The 22,508-nt window shown below is 39.2% G+C and overlaps 5 protein-coding genes and 1 non-coding gene across 6 annotated transcripts in view; 3 read left to right on the top strand and 3 right to left on the bottom strand.

Annotated features, from left to right (window-relative positions):
- LOC135079983 (stearoyl-CoA desaturase-like) overlaps positions 1-283 on the top strand; it is a 49,019-nt gene extending 48,736 nt beyond the window's left edge. The window contains exon 6 of the mRNA XM_063974652.1: positions 103-283. Coding sequence (XP_063830722.1) covers positions 103-261 — 159 coding nt within the window. The 3' untranslated portion in view covers positions 262-283. The remainder of the gene's footprint in view (positions 1-102) is intronic.
- Positions 284-2,463: 2,180 nt separating this feature from the next.
- Positions 2,464-7,336, top strand: LOC135079978 (stearoyl-CoA desaturase-like). Its single transcript, XM_063974628.1, has 6 exons — positions 2,464-2,705; positions 3,854-3,984; positions 4,475-4,680; positions 5,052-5,237; positions 5,462-5,657; positions 6,347-7,336. Exons 1-6 carry the CDS (start codon positions 2,480-2,482, stop codon positions 6,503-6,505), a joined length of 1,104 nt encoding a protein of 367 aa, XP_063830698.1. The 5' UTR covers positions 2,464-2,479; the 3' UTR covers positions 6,506-7,336.
- Positions 7,337-8,572: 1,236 nt separating this feature from the next.
- LOC135086058 (stearoyl-CoA desaturase-like) lies at positions 8,573-15,069 on the bottom strand. Its single transcript, XM_063980826.1, has 6 exons — positions 14,847-15,069; positions 12,433-12,563; positions 11,740-11,945; positions 11,117-11,302; positions 10,511-10,706; positions 8,573-9,119 (listed from the first exon to the last, which is right to left on the bottom strand). Exons 1-6 carry the CDS (start codon positions 15,067-15,069, stop codon positions 8,961-8,963), a joined length of 1,101 nt encoding a protein of 366 aa, XP_063836896.1. The 3' UTR covers positions 8,573-8,960.
- Positions 15,070-15,722: 653 nt separating this feature from the next.
- On the bottom strand, positions 15,723-19,711 carry LOC135080015 (large ribosomal subunit protein eL8). The gene is made up of 7 exons (XM_063974685.1): positions 19,589-19,711; positions 19,091-19,205; positions 18,547-18,696; positions 18,205-18,293; positions 17,703-17,834; positions 16,543-16,665; positions 15,723-15,925 (listed from the first exon to the last, which is right to left on the bottom strand). Exons 1-7 carry the CDS (start codon positions 19,601-19,603, stop codon positions 15,743-15,745), a joined length of 807 nt encoding a protein of 268 aa, XP_063830755.1. The 5' UTR covers positions 19,604-19,711; the 3' UTR covers positions 15,723-15,742.
- LOC135087200 (small nucleolar RNA SNORD36) lies at positions 18,760-18,835 on the bottom strand. The gene has a single exon (XR_010260711.1). It is a non-coding gene; the product is annotated as a small nucleolar RNA SNORD36 (small nucleolar RNA).
- Positions 19,712-20,193: 482 nt separating the features above from the next.
- Positions 20,194-21,676, top strand: LOC135079967 (uncharacterized). Its single transcript, XM_063974617.1, has 2 exons — positions 20,194-20,259; positions 20,505-21,676. The coding sequence occupies exons 1-2, from the start codon at positions 20,226-20,228 to the stop codon at positions 21,632-21,634; spliced, it is 1,164 nt and encodes a 387-aa protein (XP_063830687.1). The 5' UTR covers positions 20,194-20,225; the 3' UTR covers positions 21,635-21,676.
- The last annotated feature ends 832 nt before the right edge of the window (positions 21,677-22,508 follow it).

The raw sequence follows: 22,508 nt of genomic DNA, 5'->3' as shown, positions 1-22,508 counted from the left end.
TAAAGCGCTCAAATATTGAGGCAGAGTACGTTCCTTACACTTACATCTATTATCACAAAGCTATTATTAACGTAAAGTTAATTCTAATTGTATATTTTACAGCTAAACAAAAGGATAATGAACAAAGGAGACGGCACTTACGAGGTGAAGTACCTGCAGGAGCACGTCACGGCCATCGGTCCGCTGCACCCGCTCAACCCCAGCTACCGCGGCACGTGCCCAGACCCTGAAATCAAGCTGAAAGTCAGAATGAAGCCCTAAGGACTATAGGCTAGTTTCCTAAGTAGGTTTTCAGTCCGTCAATTATAATATCCAAAATATTGGACACGTATTTGTCAACCAGACACGTAATTAGAAAGTTATGGTGTGTAGAAGTTCCTCGTGACTGACGTCCCAAGGTGCTACACTTTTAACCAAGCATTGACGTCACGGGCGTCTTTTGAACTTTTATCTCTTTAAATTTTCATTAGTTTGAAAAAGTGAAAAATACGTAGTTATCGAGTATTTTTTGATAAGTTAACTGACGGACTAGGTAATTCAAACTTTTGCTTTTTTACCCAGGAAACATCCCTATTCACGTAAAGTGCGGGCGCGGGCAAAGCCCAGGTGAATTGAAATTTTCAGCTTGAGCGTACTCTGTGTGTCTTCTATCTAGGATGAAAGTTCATACTTGGATGATGAGCACGCTCAAGCCAAAAATCTCGATTCAAAAAGCGAGTCTCTACAACTCACATTGGTTCGCGACCGCGGGTCTCTGGGAGTTAGGAGTACATTTCCAAGAATAGGTTAAATTAGTTGATAACTGAATAGGAGTTTAAATCTATTGTACCTAAAAAATAAACTTCATAGTCAATTAGTCATAGATACTGCGTTTCCATATTATTATCATTCTGTCGTCAATACGTGGTTTTGTAAGAATTAGATATAGGTAGTGACCTCCCCACACAAATAGTGGGGAGTTCGAATAGACCACTGAAAGTCGGCAACAAAACAACACACTGAATGAATGTTGGTTCAATGTGAACAAAAGCTTTGGATGCATGGAAAAAGTAAACTTTTTAACTAGATGTTGTGTAGGGCTTGCTCGCTGCTAAACGATTTTCTGGATTGTTTTTAAGTCCTAATGGTTATTGATTAGTTTCTATTTCATACTGTACATTGTTTTTCTTTATGTTAAGTTTAAATAAAGACATCTAAATAAAAATGCATTTTTACTCGTGATATTTCTACGAATGTGTACACACATAGCATAAACACCTAAATGACATAAATTAACTCTATAATATCGACCTTTGTTTAACTGTTTCTCAATTTCTCATTTTTATTTGACTTAACGCCTGAATTAAAATTCTTAGCAAATGTTGTTTATTACAAAATTGTATTTTTGCTCGGTCGCACAGCTCGGTAGCTGTTGCCATGTTCCAAAGAAATGAAATGACTTTTACGAGTATTCAGTTTACACCAAGATTTGGAACCTAGAACGTAAAATAAATAAATAAAAAGGTAGCCCATAAGGCGCTCTCTACAAACATGTCTCTGACCTAAAATGCTGACCTTATTGATCAACATTAATGGCGATCTGATAACTGGAATTTTCCCAGTGCGGGCATTTAGTTCGTCTAATGGTGCGTCCAGACTGGGCGAACGAGCTCGCGCGGCAAACACGACATCCTGCTCACTCAAGAGCAGGGTTAGTTATTTAATTTAACTATCTGTGGTCTTAGCAACATTTTACATGAACGTGTTTTGTTGGGATTGGAATTAATTAATACCTGGTTGAATAACGCGTATTTATTAACTATAATAGTGGCATGGAGTATTTCATTTTTAATCGACTTAAAAAAGGCAGTTAACAATTCCAGTAGGTATGCTTACTATATGCCTACTCGTATTATCATAGAATAAAAAATTATAACAGTCATAGGGGTTGCTGAGGAGCATGATATTATCAATTTGTTATTTACAAGCTTTATTGACTTCGCTTGTTAGTTAGTGCGGGATAAATCTTGCAACTGAATTTAAGTCTTTCGAAATTATTTGAACCTTGCATACTTACTTACAATTATTTTTTTCGTTTTAGTACAACTGCATTTCAGAATTTATGAACGCATGAAGTTTTCACAGTTTTTTCCTAAATCCTCTCAAAATTTGGCTGTGGTTGGATGAGTTTTTTGAAAAGATCACTCAGTCCACACGCACATGTTTTTTGTTACGTCAAATGTTAGCGAGATTTCCGCTTTGTATACTCTATCACGTCATATGTTAAAATCACCCCTCCCGTGCCGCTGTCTGGCCTCGGTACTGACTGCAGACTAAGGTAACCGCTAGAACAAGATGTTTTTAGTAAGTTGATAATACCTATTTGTCTTTGTAAACACCGATCGAGGTTAATCCTCTACGAATACGTCGCCATCAGGTATATAAAGGCATAATTTTGACGTACACCTCCGTCATTATTTTAAAGCTCTCAATCGACACCATGGCAGACATAGACCTAGCAACCAGCCCTTACGTTCTTCAAGACAAATCCGAAATCGACAAGGAAGATTTAGATGGAGAGTTGAAAATTATAGGAACGGACTACACGTACACCCACAGGATATTATGGCCGATTGTGCTAGTTATCGCTGTGTTACACATCGGAGCGATTACTGGATTAGGGCTGGTCCTTGGAGGATATGTGAAGGTCGCTTCGATACTATGGGGTAAGTTTTTTTTATCGTAAACTAGCTTTCCGCCCATGAAAAACGGGCTGTTTTTAGGGTTTTCCTGGAAGTTATTCGATTTTTTCTTGCCTTAAAAACCAGACTTCAACATTAAAAAAAATAATTTATAAAATTGGTCCAGGCGTTGGTGAGTTATGCGCTTACCAACACATTTTGCGATTCATTTTTATATTATAGACTAGCGGCCGCCCGCGACTTCGTACGCGTGGATCCCGATTTACCCCCTTAGGGGTGGAGTTTCGTTAATTCCTTTCTTAGCAGATGCCTACGTCATAACATCTACCTGCATGCCAAATTTCAGCTCGATCCGTCCAGTGGTTTGGGCTCACTATGGGATCACTATGTCAGTCAGTAAGTCACCTTTGAGTTATACAGTGTGAGTCTTAATAAAGTGCACGTATGAAAATAGGTGAAACTAGACCATTTTTATCGACGGAAAAAGTGTCAAAAATATCTGAGATTTAAAAAAAATATAGAGATTTTTTTGTTTCAATTACTTATTATAAAGAAAACGTCATAACTTATAAACTAAGAGGTAAAATAAAAACAGTGATAAAACTAAAAAAATACATAAAATACTCAGAAAATGGCAACAAATAATAAAAAAACTTTACTTTTTGAAAAAAAGCATTTTAATTCGTGTTTTTTTTGGTTATTTGATAAATTTCTCCGAATAATGCCCCAATAACAGGTCCTAGTTTTTATTACTTTGTGTTATTTTCTATCGTATACCTTGGTATAACCAAAAATCTCATGTCCCTATCCCTATCAAATATTTGCTATGATCGTTTGAACTAAGTCGCTCCGGGAGCGCCATTCAACGCTTTGTTAACAACGAAGCTGCGGGTTTTGCCCTTGATAAAACCTACAAGAACGAAGCTGCGGCCAGAAGCTAGTCATCATTATCATCATTTCAGCCACAGGACATCCACTGCTGAACATGGGCCTTCCCAAATGATTTCCACAACGCCAAATTGGTAGCGGCCTGCATCCAGTGCCTTCCTGCTACCGTTCTGAGTGAAGATCACGTACCGGAAAACGCAGCGTGGAACGTCCACCCACAAGGTGGACCGACGATCTCATAAAGAAGCTAATATTAAATATTATTAATTAGTTTTTATTTTCAGCCGTTTTCTTGTCGTTGGTGGCGACTGAAGGGGCGCACATGGGGGCCCACCGCTGCTTCAGCCACAGAGCCTTCAAAGCAAAGCCGTTGCTGAAAGTAATTTTGCTGATCATGCAAACCATTTCAGGACAGGTATTATACCTACCATTGATAAACAACTTCCTAGACAAACCATTCAAAATAAAATTTGCGTCACAAATGGGTACTAAACAAAATGCGCACAAACAATCTAGGTACGTACGAGTATATTAATATTATGAAGCTGAAAAGATTTTTGGTTGAACGCGCTAAGCGCAAATCTCAGAAACTACTGGTCCGATTTGAAAAAATATTTTTGTTATAGCTTATTTATCGAGGGAAGCTATAGGACTCCTGGATTTGGCCGCAGCCTAGGGGCGGTAGCGTCCTAAGGGCGGCAGATTTCAGAGGACGCTAAACACGATTTCAGAACATAAAAGTCTTGTCAAATGAGATCCAAAATTGTGAATTCCGTCAGATTATAATCTGATGTAGTTAGATTATAGTCTAACCTAACCTAATTCATTGTTAGTTTACAATCTCACGCTTTATATTATTATCTAGTTCACAATTTACAGTTTTATTTTATTTACCTATAATCTAGTACTCAATGTACATCTGGTGCCGCGACCACCGCTTGCACCACCGTTACTCAGACACCGACGGAGACCCTCTCAACTCAAAAAGAGGCCTATTCTACTGCCATCTGGGATGGATGATGACCAGCAGACACCCGCTCTCCAAGGAGCTGAGAAAAACCATCGACTTGAGCGACCTGCAGCAGGATCAATTGGTGATGTTCCAGTATAGGTGAGGGGAACTATTTGTACTGTTTTATTAGATAGCACGGCAGCAAGATTTTGAAGTGGAGACAAAACGGAGCGTAGTAGGACGTTCACCAACGACATCATAAAGATGCAGCAGGAAGGCGCTGGATGCAGGCCGCTACCAACCAACCAATATGGAAGTCATTGGGGCTGAAATAATGATGCAGCTGATGATGATGATGATAAGACAGCATTAAAAACTATAAGCGAGATTTACAACATCTGCAAAAATCTGCTTTTTGTTGTTACACTATTACGATTTTATTATTATTTATACGGGACCTAATGGGCAATCTTTTCCCTTTTATCCGACTGCGCCAGAAGGAGGGTCAAAATATCTCTTTTTTTTTTCAGACACTTCCGACCGCTATACTTTTTCTTGGGTTTTCTCCTGCCCATCTGGGTGCCGATGCATTTCTTTCAAGAGACGTTCACGAATGCAGTGTTTGTGTGTTTCTTCCTGCGTTACGTGTACACAATGCACGTTACGGCCTGTATCAATAGCCTGGCTCATAAGTTCGGTACTAGGCCCTATGATAAGTAAGTATATCTAATACCTACTTACTATGTACTTAATATTGAGTTTCATATCTGAATGTCCTTGGAACGGGGCAAGTGCGCACAGGCGCATGGAAAACATGGAATACAGATCCCCATGTTTTCCAATTTCTTTGTTTCTATTTTAACATTAATATTTAAAAAAAGTTTCTTGGAAATTAAATCCACTTGGTCGTTCGAACGCTTTACTTTTCATCGTCTTCCAGAACAATCCAACCGGTTGAGTCCTGGTTCGTATCTCTACTGAGCCTGGGCGAGGGCTGGCACAACTACCACCACGCGTACCCCTGGGACTACAAGGCGGCCGAGATCGGGATGCCGCTCAACCCCACCGCTAGCCTCATCAGGCTGTGTGCTTCTCTTGGACTGGCGTACGATCTGAAGTCTGTCGACCCTGAGACGGTGGGTAACTTGAAACTGATAGGCTAAGTTTGGCGCTTTACGTTACTTTACGTCCTAAAAACCAACCAACTCCACCGCCAGCCTCATCAGGCTGTGTGCTTCTCTTGGGCTGGCGTACGATCTGAAGTCTGTCGACCCTGAGACGGTGGGTAACTTGGAACTGCTAAGATAAGAGCCAAAGAAAGAATGCGTTGCGACGGCGCCGCTCAGTTGTTTAAATATCTCCATGTTTATTGTGACTGTCTTACGCTGCTGGAACGCAATACAGACACAATAGCGTGCGGCACAGCAGTTGCGGCATAAAAACGTTGCGGCGTCGCACCGCTCATGTGCCCGCCGATACAGCAAAATCTTTAAGATCCTCGTCTCAAAGATTTTGCTATCGCAACGCATTTGACTTTTAGCTACTTTTTACCTCTTCATATCAAAATCACATTCGTATTTGAGCACATTCTCAACATTAAATATTACATTACGTATTTTCCAAATTTCTGAAAAAACAGATTCTGGAATCGGAGACCTAGCTCTATTCTATATTTTTAGATATACTTACCTAGGTAATCGTGAGGGCATTTTGCGATTACTTTTTAGGTTTTCGATGGCAACGGGTACCTCCTACCTATAATTTAGTTTGCACCCTCATGATACCATCACCATCTGATCATTTATTATAATTATTCATTTTACAGCTAAACAAAAGGATAATAAACAAAGGAGACGGCACTTACGAGGTGAAGTACCTGCAGGAGCACGTCACGGCCATCGGTCCGCTGCACCCGCTCAACCCCAGCTACCGCGGCACGTGCCCAGACCCTGAAATCAAGCTGAAAGTCAGAATGAAGCCCTAAGGACAATAATTATACTAGTAAGAAAACTTTCAGTCCGTCAATTATATTATTAAAAAATATTAGACACGTATATTTTTGTCAATCAAACAAGTAATTAGAAAGTTACGTTGCGTTAAAGTTTCGCGTGACGTCATAACGTGCTACACTTTTAACCACGCATTGACGTCACGGGCGTCTTTTGAACTTTGGCGCGCTTTATCTCTTTCAATTTTCATTAGTTTGAAAAAGCGAAAAAAACGTATCGAGTATTTTTTGATAAGTTGACTGACGGACTATTTCAAACTTTTGCTTTTTTACCCAGGAAACATCCCTATTCACGTAAAGTGCGGGCGCGGGCAAAGCCCAGGTGAATTGAAATTTTCAGCTTGAGCGTACTCTGTGTGTCTTCTATCTAGGATGAAAGTTCATACTTGGATGATGAGCACGCTCAAGCCAAAAATCTCGATTCAAAAAGCGAGTCTCTACAACTTACATTGGCTCGCGACCGCGGGTCTCTGGGAATTAGGAGTTACATTTCCAATAATAGGTAGCTAGTAAATTAGTTGATAAGTCATTAGGACTTTAAATCTATTGTACCTAGAAAGAAACTTCATAGTCACTTAGTCATAGGTACTGCGTTTCCATATCACTCTGTCTGGTTTTGTAAGATTTAGATATAGTGACCTCCCCACACAAAAGTGGGGAGGTCGAATAGACCACTGAAAGTCGGCAACAAAACAACACACTGAATGAATGTTGGTTCAATGTGAACAAAAGCTTTGGTATGCATGGAAAAAGTAAACTTTCTAACTAGATGTTGTGTAGTGCTTGCTCGCTGTTAAACGATTTTCTCGATTGTTTTTAAATAATGGTTATTGACTAGTTTCTATTTCATATTGTACATTGTTTTTCTTTATGTTAAGTTTAAATAAAGACATCTAAATAAAAATGCATTTTTACTTGTGATATTTCTACGAATACCTACACACACAGCATAAACACCTAAATGACATAAATTAACTCTATAATAACTCTTTATCGACCTTTGTTTAGCTGTTTCTCAATTACTCATTTTTATTTGACTTAACGCCTGAATTCAAATTCTTAGCAAATGTTGTTTATTACAAAATCGTATTATTGCGAGGTCTAACTGTAGGCACTATAGCTGTAGCCATTTTGCAAAGCAATGCAATGACTTATTCAGTTTAATAAAAAATTTTAATAAAAAAATAGGCAAGTGCGTGTCGTGCCACGCGCAGTGTAGGGTTCTGTAGTTGTCCGTCGCTAACACAATATACGAGTATTTCAAAAGCAAGCAATTACTTCATCTAAAGTCACTTTTAATATTTTCTTCTAAGGATTTTTTATTACCTAGTGAAGACATTTTATAATTACATCAGTTATATGACTAATCTCTCTTAAACTAATTGACCTATCTTAACCGTTATAGTTTTCCTTGAAAGTTCATGAAAAAAGTATTAATATGAATTTTTCCAGATTTTTCAAGCATCAGTTTAGTTTTTAGAGCACTTTAGCTGAACTCTTGAAATTGTTTATATAAGACTAGTACCTATTATAAAATTACCTACATACTTTTAGTGTTTAACAATGATTGTAGTACCCACTGCAGGCCACAAAATGTAATTATGCCGTGTGTGAGTCCCTCCCTGGTGACCTACAGGCTCTTTCAGAACCTACTTCAGAAATTGTTGCCGTGATCATTACATACAGCAGGGACGTTAAGAGTATATTATGTGGGCTCAGCGCGCATCCCTGGATGACAAGGTAAGCCCAATGGCTTTATTATATCTACTTACCCTATATTTTAACTTGCAATTAGGGAAATTCGTACAAGTCGGCTTTCATCAAAACACCAGAAAAAAAGCATTTTTTATAACAATAGATTACTTTATTGATTTAAACGTAACGTAAGTAAAAACAATGATAATGTACCTACAATATGAATTAGAAACTATTCAATAACCATTACTTAATATTTAAATGCTATCAAACAATCGTTTAACTTCCAGCAAGATTCTTTTTATTATAATTTTTCCATGCATACCTACCCAAGCAAGCTTTGGTTCATTCGTAAAATTCGTTCGGAAATTTAATTCAGAAACCGGTTTTGAATAGAGATTTTTGGCTTGAGCGTGTTCATCTTCTAATAAACTCAAGGGTTTGAATTAGTCCGTTAGTTAAATTATCAAAAATACTCGACAATCGACACGTACGTATTTTTCACTTTTTCAAAGTAATGAAAGTTGAGAGATATAGCGCGCCAAAGTTCAAAAGACGCCCGTGACGTCAATGGTTAAAAGTGTAGCACCAGCGGTATTCAAGTTTATTCAACGCACCATAACTTTCTAATTTCTTGTTTGATTGACAAATAAAAATATACCTACGTGTCCAATATTTTTAATAATATAATTGACGGACTGAAAGTTTTCTTAGGAATCTAGCATAATTATTGTCCTTAGGGCTTCATTCTGACTTTCAGCTTGATTTCAGGGTCTGGGCACGTGCCGCGGTAGCTGGGGTTGAGCGGGTGCAGCGGACCGATGGCCGTGACGTGCTCCTGCAGGTACTTCACCTCGTAAGTGCCGTCTCCTTTGTTCATTATCCTTTTGTGTAACTGTAAGAGAAATAATGACTCCATATTAAAAGAACTCGGCATCAGACAGCGCCTATCAACCACGGTTCAGTCACGCATTTTGACCTTCTTCGGCCATGTATTTCGGTGCAGGAAAAAGTTGAGGGCACCAGACCACGTGGTAGATCACCAATGAGATGGACGGACCAGATCAAGGCCGCAACTAAGTGTTCGGTTGGCGAAAGTGTCCGAAAAGCTGCAGTCTGCGAGGAATGGCGCCGTATTACGAGGAACATCACTCTGAATCGTGATTCACAATGATGACCACGACCACTCTGACAAGAGTGTACCGACTGAGAAGAAGAAGAGAAATAATAAAAGTTGCGAATCTAGCAGCCTGGCCACCATAACGAGGCCAATCCATCTGGTAAATTAGAGAGAGCTGCGCTCCTGCTAATTTAGACTAGAATCTAGAATTAATGACCCATTCAAAATGTAATAATGATTAACCTAGAAGTTCTTCTTTACCCTTATTTCGTTATTTAATTACCAGATGTCCCGCGAAAGAAAGAAAACGAAAGAATTTTTCAAATTGGAGCAGTACCTAGTTCCTGAGATTAGCGCGCCGCGTTGAGGCAAGAAAACAAACAAACTCTTCATCTTTAAAGTACTATACTTATCATTATTCTGTGGTACTATAAAATATGATGTAGTATCAGTAGTATAGATTTCTTGGGCCCTCACAGCTGTCTAACTCATAGCACTAATGTGTAGGCCTCCGTCTTCAATATAAATAGTGTTTTGAAAGCATCATCTCAGAGAATCGGAAAAATCGTTTCTTTAAATTCAAATGTACCTTAACCAAACTAGCTAGTCTAGCAGTTCCAAGTTACCCACCGTCTCAGGGTCGACAGACTTCAGATCGTACGCCAGTCCAAGAGAAGCACACAGCCTGATGAGGCTGGCGGTAGAGTTGATTGGTTTTTAGGACGCAAAGTTATTGCCAAACTTAAGCCTAACAGTTTCAAGTTACCCACCGTCTCAGCGTCGACAGACTTCAGATCGTACGCCAGTCCAAGAGAAGCACACAGCCTGATGAGGCTGGCGGTGGAGTTGATTGGTTTTACTAAAGCCTAGCAGTTCCAAGTTACCCACCGTCTCAGGGTCGACAGACTTCAAGTCGTACGCCAGTCCAAGAGAAGCACACAGCCTGATGAGGCTGGCGGTGGAGTTGGTTGGTTTTTAGGACGTAAAGTGGTCGCCAAACTTAGCCTAGCAGTTCCAAGTTACCCACCGTCTCAGGGTCGACAGACTTCAAGTCGTACGCCAGTCCAAGAGAAGCACACAGCCTGTTGAGGCTGGCGGTGGAGTTGGTTGGTTTTTAGGACGTAAAGTGGTCACCAAACTTAGCCTAGCAGTTCCAAGTTACCCACCATCTCAGGGTCGACAGACTTCAGATCGTACGCCAGTCCAAGAGAAGCACACAGCCTGATGAGGCTGGCGGTGGGGTTGAGCGGCATCCCGATCTCGGCCGCCTTGTAGTCCCAGGGGTACGCGTGGTGGTAGTTGTGCCAGCCCTCGCCCAGGCTCAGCAGAGATACGAACCAGGTCTCGACCGGTTGGATTGTTCTGGAAGATGATGAAAAGAAGCATTCAAACGACCAAGTGTCAAAAGATTAGATTTAATTTTCAAGAAAAAAATATTTATTGTTCATTAGATGTCAAGATGGTTGTCAATAATGCAACAATTAATAAAATTATGTAAAGAAACGTCACTAATATTTGCGTAGGTAGTTATATGATTTTAATGCAATTTTTTTTTATGCTGTAATGTTACTACATTATTCGGTACAAATCTATCAATATTTTTACGTTATTTCCTAAGATATTGGAAAATATGGATCTGTAGATATTCCATGTTTTCCATGCGCCTATTGAGGCGCCTATGCGCACTTGCCCCGTTCCAGGAGATTCAGATATGAAACCATCTAGATTCTAGCTCAATATTAGGTACGTAGCAAGTAGGTAGGTATACTTACTTATCATAGGGCCTAATACCAAACTTGTGAGCCAAGCTATTGATACAGGCCGTAACGTGCATTGTGTACACGTAGCGCAGGAAGAAACACACAAACACTGCATTCGTGAACGTCTCTTGAAAGAAATGCATCGGCAGCCAGACGGGTAGGAGGAAACCCAAGAAAAAGTATAGCGGTCGGAAGTGTCTGAAAAAAAAAAGAGATACGGTTTGTCCAAAACATATGAATTTGGTCTTATTCAATACAGGATTAAGTGCCCTTCAACCGTCATGAAGACCACTTTTCGATAGGGTAAGTCCTTTACGCGGTATAACCGGAAAACCGAAAAAATGCCCCTTTCGGGGGCCCCCACCACTTAAGCACAACTCCGTCGAAGTCGAAAACCTAGGAGAGTTTTAATGGGCAACCAATGAAGACATTAAACCAATAAAATAGATAGATAGATAGACAAAATCTTTTGTAGGAATTATTTTCGATTTAAAATCTAATTCTACTGGCCTAATTAACGCACAATTATTGTTTAACCTAGCAGTTGTATTCGCTGCGTTTTCCGGTACGCGGCCTCCACTCCAAAACCTTGCTGCCTTGCTTTCTATTAAAACAGTACAAATAGTTTGCCTCACCTATACTGGACCATCACCAATTGATCCTGCTGCAAGTCGCTCATGTCGATGGTATTCCTCAGCTTCTTACAGAGCGGGTGTCTGCTGGTCATCAACCAGCCGAAGTGGGAATAGAACATGCCTCTTTTTGAGTTGTGAGGGTCTCCGTCGGTGTCTGAGTAACGGTGGTGCAAGCGGTGGTCCCGGCACCAGATGTACATTGAGTGCTAGAATATAAATAAAATAAAACAAAACAGATGTCAAGAATTTATGAACTATTTATGAACCAGCTCGCACTAAGCGTTTCGATGACTCTTTTATAATGCGAACAGCTAGGGACTGGAATTCGTTGCCTGCTGTCTTTCCCGAAGACTATAATCCGGGCGTTTTCAAGGCGAGAGTGAATAGGCACTTACAGGGCAGATATGAAGGTACCATCCTAGACTGCATCCCACTTAACATCAGGTGCGATTGTGGTCAAATATCTGCCTTGTTATGCATAAAAAAAACTCCGTATCGAGTGAGATTATAAAAAAACAACGTTTCCAATGGTTTAGGTTTAGATGTTAACTTTTCAGCTTTATAATATTACCTATTAACTATACCTAGATTGCCTGTGCGCATTTTGCATAGTACTTGTGTTGTGGCGCAAATTTTATTTTTAACAGCTTGTCTAGGCAGTAGTTCTTTAATCAATATAATTGAGGTAGGTACCTGTCCTGAAATGGTTTGCATGATCAGCAATATGACTTTCAGCAACGGCTTTGCTTTGAAGGCTCTGTGGCTGAAGCAGCGGTGGGCCCCCATGTGCGCCCCTTCAGTGGCCACCCAAGACAAGAAAACAGCTGAAAATAATACACTAAAATTAATAATCCGTCATAAAGATAGCAGCAAGCAGCAGCAGCAGGAAGGCACTGGATGTAGGCCGCTACCAACCGACCGATGTGGAAACAGTGGCGTAGCTAGGTAACCAAGGGCCCTAAGGCAATTAAAAAAATGAGGCCCCACTGCAATCTAAACAGGTAGGAAATTTAGTGCTAGAACCCCTCCGCTTTGGTATAGAAGGCTCATTTTTGGAACCGTGATTCTTTGGGTGGTTGGGTGGTCCCCCCCTGTGGTGGTAAAACGCACATTGATAAATAATAAAACGCACATCCGAAACACACTCTCCGAATTTCTCTCTATTTATTTTTAGTCCAGTAGAATTAGCTTTTAAATCGGAAATAATTCCTACAAAAGATTTTATTGTTTTAATGGCTTCATTGGTTGCCCATTAAGACTCTTCTAAGTTTTCGACTTCGACGGAGTTGTGCTTAAGTGGTGGGGGCCCCCGAAAGGGGCATTTTGTCGGTTTTCCGGTTATACCGCGTAAAGGACTTACCCTATCAAAAAGTGGTCTTCATGACGGTTGAAGGGCACTTAATCCTGCATTGAATAAGACCAAATTCATATGTTTTGGACAAACCGTTCTCGCGCTAAAGTTCGGCAAAGTAGAAAATATACGTATAATTAATGACCCTCTCCATGTCCAATGGTTTGTTACCCACAGGCTTCCAAGTCTTGAAAAGGGCCACCTCAACCAGTGTAACCCTATCAAGGCTTACGAGCTTGATGCGCCTATCCTTGTTCGTCCCAGCCGTTCCTTAACTGCGGTTGCTGCACCTCTTCCTGGCACTCACCTGAACGACTCTGTGTTACCTACTGTGGCTGCCCCTCTTCCTTGTATCCTCTTGCATGACTACGTTGCCTAGCCGTATGCCTGGTCTAAGGTTCGACGCCAAAAATCAACGACAACAAGTTCATATTAAAACGCTGAAGAGTTTTTTGTTTGTTTGTTTGAACGCGCTAATCTTAAGAATTACTAGTTTGATTGAAATCATTATTTTTGTGTTGAATAGCTCATACATTGAGGAAGGCTATAGGATATATACAATCACTCTACGACTAATAGAGGCGAAGCAGTAAAGAAAAATGTTGCAAGCACGGGAAATAGTATTTAAACTATTTTCACTCGTACGAAGTTGATTTTGTGGCGTCGAACCTTGGACCAGGCATATGGCTAAGCAATGAAATCGTACAGGAGGGTACAAGGAAGAGGGGCAGCCACATTAGGTAACACAGAGTCGTTCAGGAGAGTGCCAGGAAGAGGTGCAGCAACCGCAGTTAAGGAACGGCTGGGACGAACAAGGATAAGCGAATCAAACTCGTGAGCCTTGTTAGGGTTACACTGGTTAAGGCGACCCTTTACAAGGCTTGGAAGCATGTGGGTAACAAGCCATTGGACGTGGAGAGGGTCATTAATTATACGTATATTTTCTACTTTGCCGAACTTTAGCGCGAGAACGGTTTGTCCAAAACATATGAATTTGGTCTAATTCAATGCAGGATTAAGTGCCCTTTAACCGTCATGAAGACCACTTTTCGATAGGGTAAGTCCTTTACGCGGTATAACCGGAAAACCGAAAAAACGCCCCTTTCGGGGGCCTCCACCACTTAAGCACAACTCCGTCGAAGTCGAAACCTTAGGAGAGTCTTAATGGGCAACCAATGAAGCCATTAAAGCAAAAAAATCTTTTGTAGGAATTATTTCCGATTTAATCAATTTTTGTGTTTAATTCTACTGGCCTATTTGAAAATGGGAGATTTTTTTCTAAAGTTCAGTTAAATTGAGATTTTCTGGTAATGATTCGGGGGCCCCCTAAGCTTGGGGGCCCCGGGGCACTGCCCCGCCTTGCCCCTTAGTAGCTACGCCCCTGTGTGGAAATCATTGGGGGAGGCGTATGCGTGCCTATGCTCAGCAATGGATGTCTTATGGCTGAAATGATGATGATGATGACTTGCTTCTGGCCGCAGCTTCGCTCTTGTAGGTTTTACCCATATATGCCAGAGGCACGAAAACGACCAAATGTTTAAATAGTTTTGGGCATAATACCTATATGGGATAAGGCATCCGAAATTTTCTTTTTTAAACTAGACAATTTGATTTAATTCCTATAGTAGACAAGCTATCAAATTAAAGTAACACGTTGTTTTTTTATTACGCTATTCTTCAAGGTCATAAAACCTGTAATTTTGACTTCAAAAATGGACCCATTTTACTAATTTATTTATTTAAGATAAACACTTACCCCATAGTATCGAAGCGACCTTTACGTGTCCTCCAAGGACCAGCCCTAACCCAGTAATCGCTCCGATGTGTAACACAGCCATGGCTAGCACAATCGGCCATATTATCCTGTGGGTGTACGTGTAGTCCGTTCCTATAATTTTCAACTCTCCATCCAAATCTTCCTTGTCGATTTCGGATTTGTCTTGAAGAACATAATATGGGTCTAGGCTTATGTCTGCCATGGTGTCGATTAAGTTTTAAAAATAATGACGGAGGTACCGCGTCCAATGATGCCTTTGTACCTACTACCCGTTCGCGCTAAGTTTGCCGGTCCGTGGAATGCGCGTCTCCCTCCCTCAACCGCGATTAAACGAAATTAGTTAGTGATTAAAGGCAATTAATGTGTCTTATTTTACGCAAATACACAATTTTTATCAATAATAATAAATAAAAATTTTTAATTATACCTTGTTTGGTAAAGTTGACGCTTCCCTTGGAGTGACGTCATTTATAAGAAGAGTTCAGAGGCACGCGATAGAGACAAAACTTGTAGGTGAATAGGAATATAACGTACGTAAGTAGTGCTGTGCGAACTGTGGGTCTAAACAAAGTGCAAATTATAATCGCAAACCAGTCGAAAAGCCCCTTTTTTGTATGGAGTTTTGACGGATTCGATTTTCGATTCGAGCAAAAAGTGAGTTTTGTCTAGGGGGGCTGAATTCCACTTCGCGTCGTAGCAAGACTCACATTTATTTAAATCGTCTGCGGAGTAATTCTTCTGTACCTTGGTAGGTACTTATTATTATTCTGTGCTTATTACTTATTCTGTGGCCAGACTGCAAGATAACCTAATGCTGGATGGGTCAACTCTAAGCCTAGAAATAAAACACTCAAATACAACGTCTTATTTATTATTTAGCCCTGCTTCTGCGCAATTTCCCGCGCCTTTGCCTTCTCAAGCTTGGCGATACGCGCGTTACTCTTGTTTCCGAGTACACCACCGCCCCAGTGTTTCCTCAGCTCTTCGTATCTCTCATTGAAGTTGGTGCGGATGGCTTCCACAACCTTCGTGAAGGCAGCACGGTCGCCAGACTCCACCTGGTGGATAAATGAAGAGTTAGAAGTGGTCGGGGATGAGTGGATTTGATAGGTGCGGTGTGGACACTCAGATAAGTTCTATTGGTGGTAGATGAGTTGTCAGCACAGCTCTTCTGATAGCAAATAAATCATCATTGACATGGGAGGACCTAACTGCAGATTTTCTGCTGTATTCCTAAATTTTTCTTGGATCTGATGTCAATTTTTGATAGAGAAATCACATGATTTGTAAAAAATCTCACTGATATTGAGAATTAGCAAAATTACAATCTTTCGTTAGGTCTGGTTTCCACCAAAGTGGAAAGCAGAGGAGATGCGAGATTTGAGTAACCAATCAGATATCGGATCCAAGGGGCTACTCCGAAAGGCTGTTTACGTAGTTTCGGGTCTATCTGTCACCGTCGCTCATGGTAGCATCTCGCTTTGTGCAAAAGAGATGGCAACATCTGAAACTTTGAATGACGTTTTTCGGAGTAACCCCGCAAAGCCGAGCAGAGACAAAACCAAATCTTTCGTCTTGAAAACCGGGCCTTATTCTAATTTTAGAAAATCAAATTCTTCAAGTTTGTAAGTATTCAACTGGACTATCAACTATTCAACACTATGCAAGTACTTACATGAGTGAGCGCTAAGCACGAGCATGTCTTGCGGTGGACCAGCGCTCCGAGGCGGGACTTGCCCTTGACGATGCAGTAGGGCACTCCCATCTTACGGCACAGGGCGGGCAGGAAGAGTACCAGCTGAAATAAGAGAATAGGTTTGTTATTAAGTAATCTATCCTAAAATATTTTAATTATAGTTATTATGGCTATAAATAAGTCTCATGCAAACAGATTGGGAGTGGAATTCACCTTTAAGCCTTGCGGGCGTCCGCTTAACGCAGTTTCGGGCCTTAGATAAGCTTTCCTAAACACTGATTTGGGCCTCTCCAAGTCAAGGGTGAATAGACACTTATCAGGCAGGTAAATACCACCCTAGACTGCATCTACACTTATCATCATGTGAAATTATTGTCAAATACCTGCTTAATCAAATGTAAAATTAGTTTTCGAAACAACAGAATCTTTAGAAGGCCAGTGATAAAACATCTCTTACATCAGGCCCTTGTCTAATCAAGGACTAGAAAAGTACTAACACTTTTCAGTACTTCTTTGGTTGATGAAACTGTTGCAAAACATAAAATAAGGTTTATATTTTTTGAAAAAATATGGCTGTCCAACGACAAGCTTATAGGACATCCACAACTATGCATTTAGATACCCTCAAAAAACTGTAAATTTGAACTAAAATCTTGATTTTTAAAGGCTCAGAGTCATATCTCTTCATGCAGCTTGCTTGTAACATGTTACATGCAGCCTCAGGTGAAGAAATTCTTTACATCACTGCCAATTATCAAGATTTGATGCGCAATAAGATAGTGTATGATTTTTCGTATTTACAGGTTCCAGGTATTTACTGGTAATAAATAAATAGGATAGGTTAAAGATTGTTCACAATAAAATGTAGACTATGTGTCTACATTTTGTTTGTAAGGGTAGTTGACACCATAAACCAAAAATACTCTAAATAACACTTCATTTAGATAGGACAACAAACGTTCTTTGGGTTTTAGAAGTTGATAAAACATTTTAATTAAAATTTCTATTGTATCCATATGTAAAATGTGGTGAAAATAAGTTAGTCCTGTTGCTTTCGGAATTAAAATTAAATTGATTGGTGGTACACATACCCAATGGAATGAACCTTATGACACTAGCACACAAAAATCAATACATACCTCAATGGGGTCAACATCGTGAGCGATGACGACCAGCTGAGCCTTCTTCTTCTCAACCAGCTTGGTCACCGTGTTGGTGCCGGCACGGATTGTGTTGGGCCTCTTCGCTGGGGGTTCTTCCTTCTTGGCGACCTGTAATAAAGGTTAATTGTAGGATTGTTCTGGAAATTTTGGTTGGTGGGTGTGTGGCGGGATGTTCAGAGATCTTGGTGGTCGAGTGTCCTCATGGCAATTGGTTATATGATTGTTATGCATCATGTTCTGGGGCAGATTTGTTGAGATTAAGGATTTGCAAATAAACTGTTGTTGTTTGTAAAACCGTATCAGTTTATTTAATATTTGACAGACTGCTGGTTAATAAGAGAAAAAAAAATTGGCATTTTGTGGTTTTTCTTGACTTGCTGTCTGTATTAACCACATTACTCATAAAGAGAGAATCATATAAAAATAAACAAATCCAGTCGATGATAATTTGATAAAATTAACTTGGTATTACACTTACTTTAGCTTCAGCAGCTTTCTTTAGGCGTTCCTTCCTGACGGCTTCAGTCTCTGGCCTGTATTTCTCAAGGATTTTGAACAGACCCTTGGCTGCAATGCAATAATAAATCTAGCGTTAGAAATAAATACTTATTGCAAAGAAATTATTTTGAAAATAGAATGCATCAGAGTTAAAAAGCTCGTATATTTTTTTGATAATCATAGTGATTCATAGTTGCATTTGGAAAATCATCATGTAAAGTTGTCAGAGGAAACAATTCAGGTAATTTTATTCATTAACAAACCACACGTTTACTCTTATTTATACAATCAACCTCGCAACGTTAATAATAACAAAACAAACCTGTAGTCTTGTCGAGTGTCTGCGTGAACTGGTTGATTGGCGGGGGCACCTTCAACCTGCGCTGTAGCACGGCCTTCTGCCGCTGGATGCGGATGTACTTCGGCCATCGTACAAAGCGGGACAGGTCACGAGTGGGCTGAATGTTCTGGCCTAAGCAAAAGAGACCCTATTAACATACTTTTATAAATTAAATTGCATTTGGAAGTTAGGGTGCGTAATCAGTGTTAAAAAGCTCGTATATTTGTGATACCACATGGTTTCTTCGGATTATTGTTTTACATCATTTTGATAACCTACTTGTTTAAATACTGTTCCTACATGTGCTCAATGTATGTAGTGGTAGTTGAAAGAAATTCCTTTGAAGTTTGCAAAAATTGCACAGAATTATTAAACACAAAATAAAGAAAATTTAAACAATAGGCTACTGACTAAATCACTGCAAACCACTATTCTAACCTAAAAAATACAATTTTCTTCATATCAAAACTTGTTTGTATCAGTCACTGGACTTCATTTAAAAAGTAAAAAGATACAAATAACTCACCAATAGCAAAGTTTTTCATCCGCTTCTCGAATAGGGGGTTGACAACCTTTTTGGGCTCAACCTTCTTCACGACCAGAGGGGCGGCCGCTACCTTCTTCCCTACCTTCTTCTTAGGCTGAAAACAAACACGAATTTACTATTGATTCTCCTACAGAATTCGGTGATAACTTGAGAAACTTGAACATCAGAGATCTTGGTGATAATATAGCGGTAATCACGGCATTCATAAGTTTTTTAGCATCATGTTGATTTGAGGTTAGGTCTATTGATTTTAGTTTAACTTGTACACAACATGTAATTTACTCAGAGTTTAACTGAAAACACCACAATAACACACGCGACTTTCTAAAAAACAAATGCATTTACTGAGGCAAAACACTAAACAAGAAAACAGGAGGTCGTCACCTAAACATGTTACCATGAAGTTCACGGTATCGACATAATTTTCACTATTTCGCACAAAAATACCGTAACTAACACAATCCACATTGCTTTTACCTTCTTTTGAACCATCTTGAATAGTTTTTAGATCAGTGATCTAAAGGCCACGAAAGGATACGTGACCTAAACCGAACACCAAACTTTCGGCGAATATGGCCGAAAATAAAAAGATGGAATTTTTCAACAATGTCAGTGACATTGACGTTTCAATATTAAAAAAGCAACTGTCATAGTCTATGGTCACCTAGCGCCCTCTGTGAAACAGTTGAGCAAAAATAATGGAATGGTTATTGTTGCGATTTTTAATAACGTTATTTAGGTTTGTGTCTTCGAGCATATATTTTTATGGAGATACCTACCTGCACGATGACCATAATAGTAATTTGATCGAAATTAGGTTTTATCATAATCTGCTTTAATTTTGTTATATTTGCAAAATAATATTATTTGTTTATTAGGTAAGGTTATGGTCGTAACAAAATATATTTATTATAAATAAAAAGAATTACTTGCGCGACATTACATAGTACGTTAACTGAATTTTTTATGGTTTTTTAAGTTTAGTGCTTGATAATGTAATACAATGCAAGTACTTGGTGTTTTATTACAGAAGTGGGATATTTTATACTCACAACTTTATTTCAGTTTTATGAATTGCGCGTTAGGGAAACAGATACATTTTTACAGTTTTACTATGTTTTACAAAAGTTATTTATTTTTTATTTTAGGTGAGATACAATATAATTTCTTTTAAATTACCTCATCACAAAATCAGTTAATGAGTCCGTTAATTTAAACATTGTTAAAAGTAATTTTAACTTCCTTATTTAAGACTAACGGTCTAGCTTTAATTATCCGTTAACTACCATATCGCTGTAGTTTTTGTGGTTTACATAATGCCATAATGTTCCTTTACAGCTAAGTATTGGTGCTTAGATTGCAATAATGTATTTAATGATTATCGTATTTTCAGCGACTGCATCTTTTACATGCGCCGTCAAAGTGAACATGCAGGGTTCGTTAAGTCTTGGCAAAGACGTAATGGATACCTTATCCTACTATTTATTTAGCGGTTACAACATGATGAGTGGCAGGCGGGCCATGAATGGTAATCTAGACCCTATACCTGACGAGGTAAAGTCCGCTTCTCTTTGCAAGAAACTGGATTTCTGCAAGGGTAAACTAGAAAAGTTTGTGAACGAATACGTCACTTCGTTAGCTCAAGGTATCGAAGCTGTTTTTGACGGAATCTTCAATGAAAAAGCTGAAGCTAACTTGGAAATGACGACACCAATCTTTGGAAAGCTCAAAGGCTCTCTGAGTGAAGTTAGAAAGATACTGAAGGTGGCAAATGATAAGGTAACGGAGGCTAAGGAAGCCTTCCTATGGACGGCAGCCATGAAGAAAATCAGCTCATTGTTCCAGATGAAATCAATCACGTATATAGTCGATAGATTGGACAAAGATGCTGATGAAATCAAAAAGAAACTGACACAGAAACTGGTCATCAATATAGCTGCTGCCGAAGGGAGGGCAGAGAGGAAACTCTGTTACGAGTACCACATCTGTTTGAGGGGTATAGAATGTACTAGAGCTCTGAATAGTATGCTAGAGAAATTAATCACATTGCCAGATGACAAGATTAAGACTTTCATGAAGGCATTCTACGAGGCTCTGCCTGAAACTACCTTTTATTCCCGTCTAAGTGAAGTTACAGCCAATGAGCTTCAAATAATACTGAACGATATGGCGTATTTCGACAATGTACCGACTAGGGAAATCCTTACGTCGATTCAAACTACGGCCGAGAATAGAATTAATGTTTTAGACTCTAATGCAGCTGCAAAGAAAGGCCAGGATATCCAATTAGTCCATATTATTCTGTCAGATATGGATCATATTTATAGTAGACAGAAGAAAGCACCTTTTCACCGTTTCCTGAACGATTTCGCGGAATGGACACGAACTGGTGGTCGGATTTCTACACACGTGGCTGACGTGGTCAGAGATATTGAGGATCATTTGACATCTACGTCAGAGGATCTAGTGACAAAGTTAACAAATGAAGTCAGAGTTTTCCTGGAAATTACTGTGGACCCGTAGGACTTGAACGAATAAAGTTGAAAGTAGAAGTTTTTTGGATGAGAACACAAGTGTAGGTATTAATAGATTAAGGCCGCCTAAACTGCACTCGTATCTTTTCAACTTGTTGCGTTTACTGTGATTGGATCTGTGAGGTGCACTTACAATAAAATATTTTTTCTGTGTTCAATTATTTTAGAGATTTAGTTTAAAATTACAATACTACAACAAAGCAAGTAATGTCGTAATAATGTTATTTTTTGTCTTTAGATGTTAAATCCATAAAAACCATTTAAAAATGATATCCATTTGGTACCAAAGCTCTTAGATTGCGCCATATTCTCTTACAATAGCAATAAAAACGGTATTATTTCCTCCGTTTACAACAAAGTAAGTAGAATTTAACTATTTTCTGAACGGAAAGAAAATCGCATTAAAGTAGATTACGCAATAAGTTTTACCGTGAACGCAAAGTTTTATGTTCAAAGTGTAAGCGTAAAATATGTTTATGAAAGTGTCACATCTATTTTATTCTTTATCGGCCTATTAAGCTAGAGGAGACGGGGCAACCTTGGTCTTGCAGAAAGTTATCTAATCTGTACAAGATTATTTACTGTGACATTGCGAGTCTACGAGCTCATCTTGAAAAGCTTTTTGGTTGAAAATTACTTTTGGAAGAAAATTATATGATGAAATGAAAATTAATCATCAATTAATAAATCCTGAAATATTGAAGTTTTATTTATTGAATCTTTACAAAAGCAAAGGTTATCCTTCACCCATTCTCTATCAAATACCTAACTATTCTCAGCTCAATAATAAAACTATTATCTGAGCTGCTATTCAAATTAAACATACTCATGCCGTAAAATAAAGTAATTTGTCTCACACGCCT

This window comes from Ostrinia nubilalis, chromosome 2 (assembly GCF_963855985.1).
Source record: "Ostrinia nubilalis chromosome 2, ilOstNubi1.1, whole genome shotgun sequence".
In the NCBI taxonomy this organism is placed as follows: domain Eukaryota; kingdom Metazoa; phylum Arthropoda; class Insecta; order Lepidoptera; family Crambidae; genus Ostrinia; species Ostrinia nubilalis.
Note: the sequence above shows the minus strand (reverse complement) of the source record. Positions and strands in the feature narration are given on the sequence as shown.

What these genes read in the sequence shown, in the direction of transcription:
- LOC135080015 (XM_063974685.1), bottom strand. An exon ending in GATGAAAAACTTTGCTATTG is followed by an intron (nt 18,697 to 19,090) that starts GTGAGTTATTTG and finishes TCTTTTGCTTAG; the next exon opens with GCCAGAACATTCAGCCCACT. An exon ending in CGTGCTTAGCGCTCACTCAT is followed by an intron (nt 15,926 to 16,542) that starts GTAAGTACTTGC and finishes TTTATCCACCAG; the next exon opens with GTGGAGTCTGGCGACCGTGC.
- LOC135086058 (XM_063980826.1), bottom strand. Translation starts at nt 15,069, where the DNA reads ATGGCAGACATAAGCCTAGACCCATATTATGTTCTTCAAGACAAATCC. An exon ending in GGTCGCTTCGATACTATGGG is followed by an intron (nt 12,564 to 14,846) that starts GTAAGTGTTTAT and finishes TATTATTTTCAG; the next exon opens with CTGTTTTCTTGTCTTGGGTG. An exon ending in TTGGTGATGGTCCAGTATAG is followed by an intron (nt 11,303 to 11,739) that starts GTGAGGCAAACT and finishes TTTTTTTTTCAG; the next exon opens with ACACTTCCGACCGCTATACT.
- LOC135079978 (XM_063974628.1), top strand. Translation starts at nt 2,480, where the DNA reads ATGGCAGACATAGACCTAGCAACCAGCCCTTACGTTCTTCAAGACAAA. An exon ending in GGTACTAGGCCCTATGATAA is followed by an intron (nt 5,238 to 5,461) that starts GTAAGTATATCT and finishes ATCGTCTTCCAG; the next exon opens with AACAATCCAACCGGTTGAGT. An exon ending in AGTCTGTCGACCCTGAGACG is followed by an intron (nt 5,658 to 6,346) that starts GTGGGTAACTTG and finishes TTCATTTTACAG; the next exon opens with CTAAACAAAAGGATAATAAA.
- LOC135079967 (XM_063974617.1), top strand. Translation starts at nt 20,226, where the DNA reads ATGTTTTACAAAAGTTATTTATTTTTTATTTTAG. An exon ending in TTATTTATTTTTTATTTTAG is followed by an intron (nt 20,260 to 20,504) that starts GTGAGATACAAT and finishes TCGTATTTTCAG; the next exon opens with CGACTGCATCTTTTACATGC.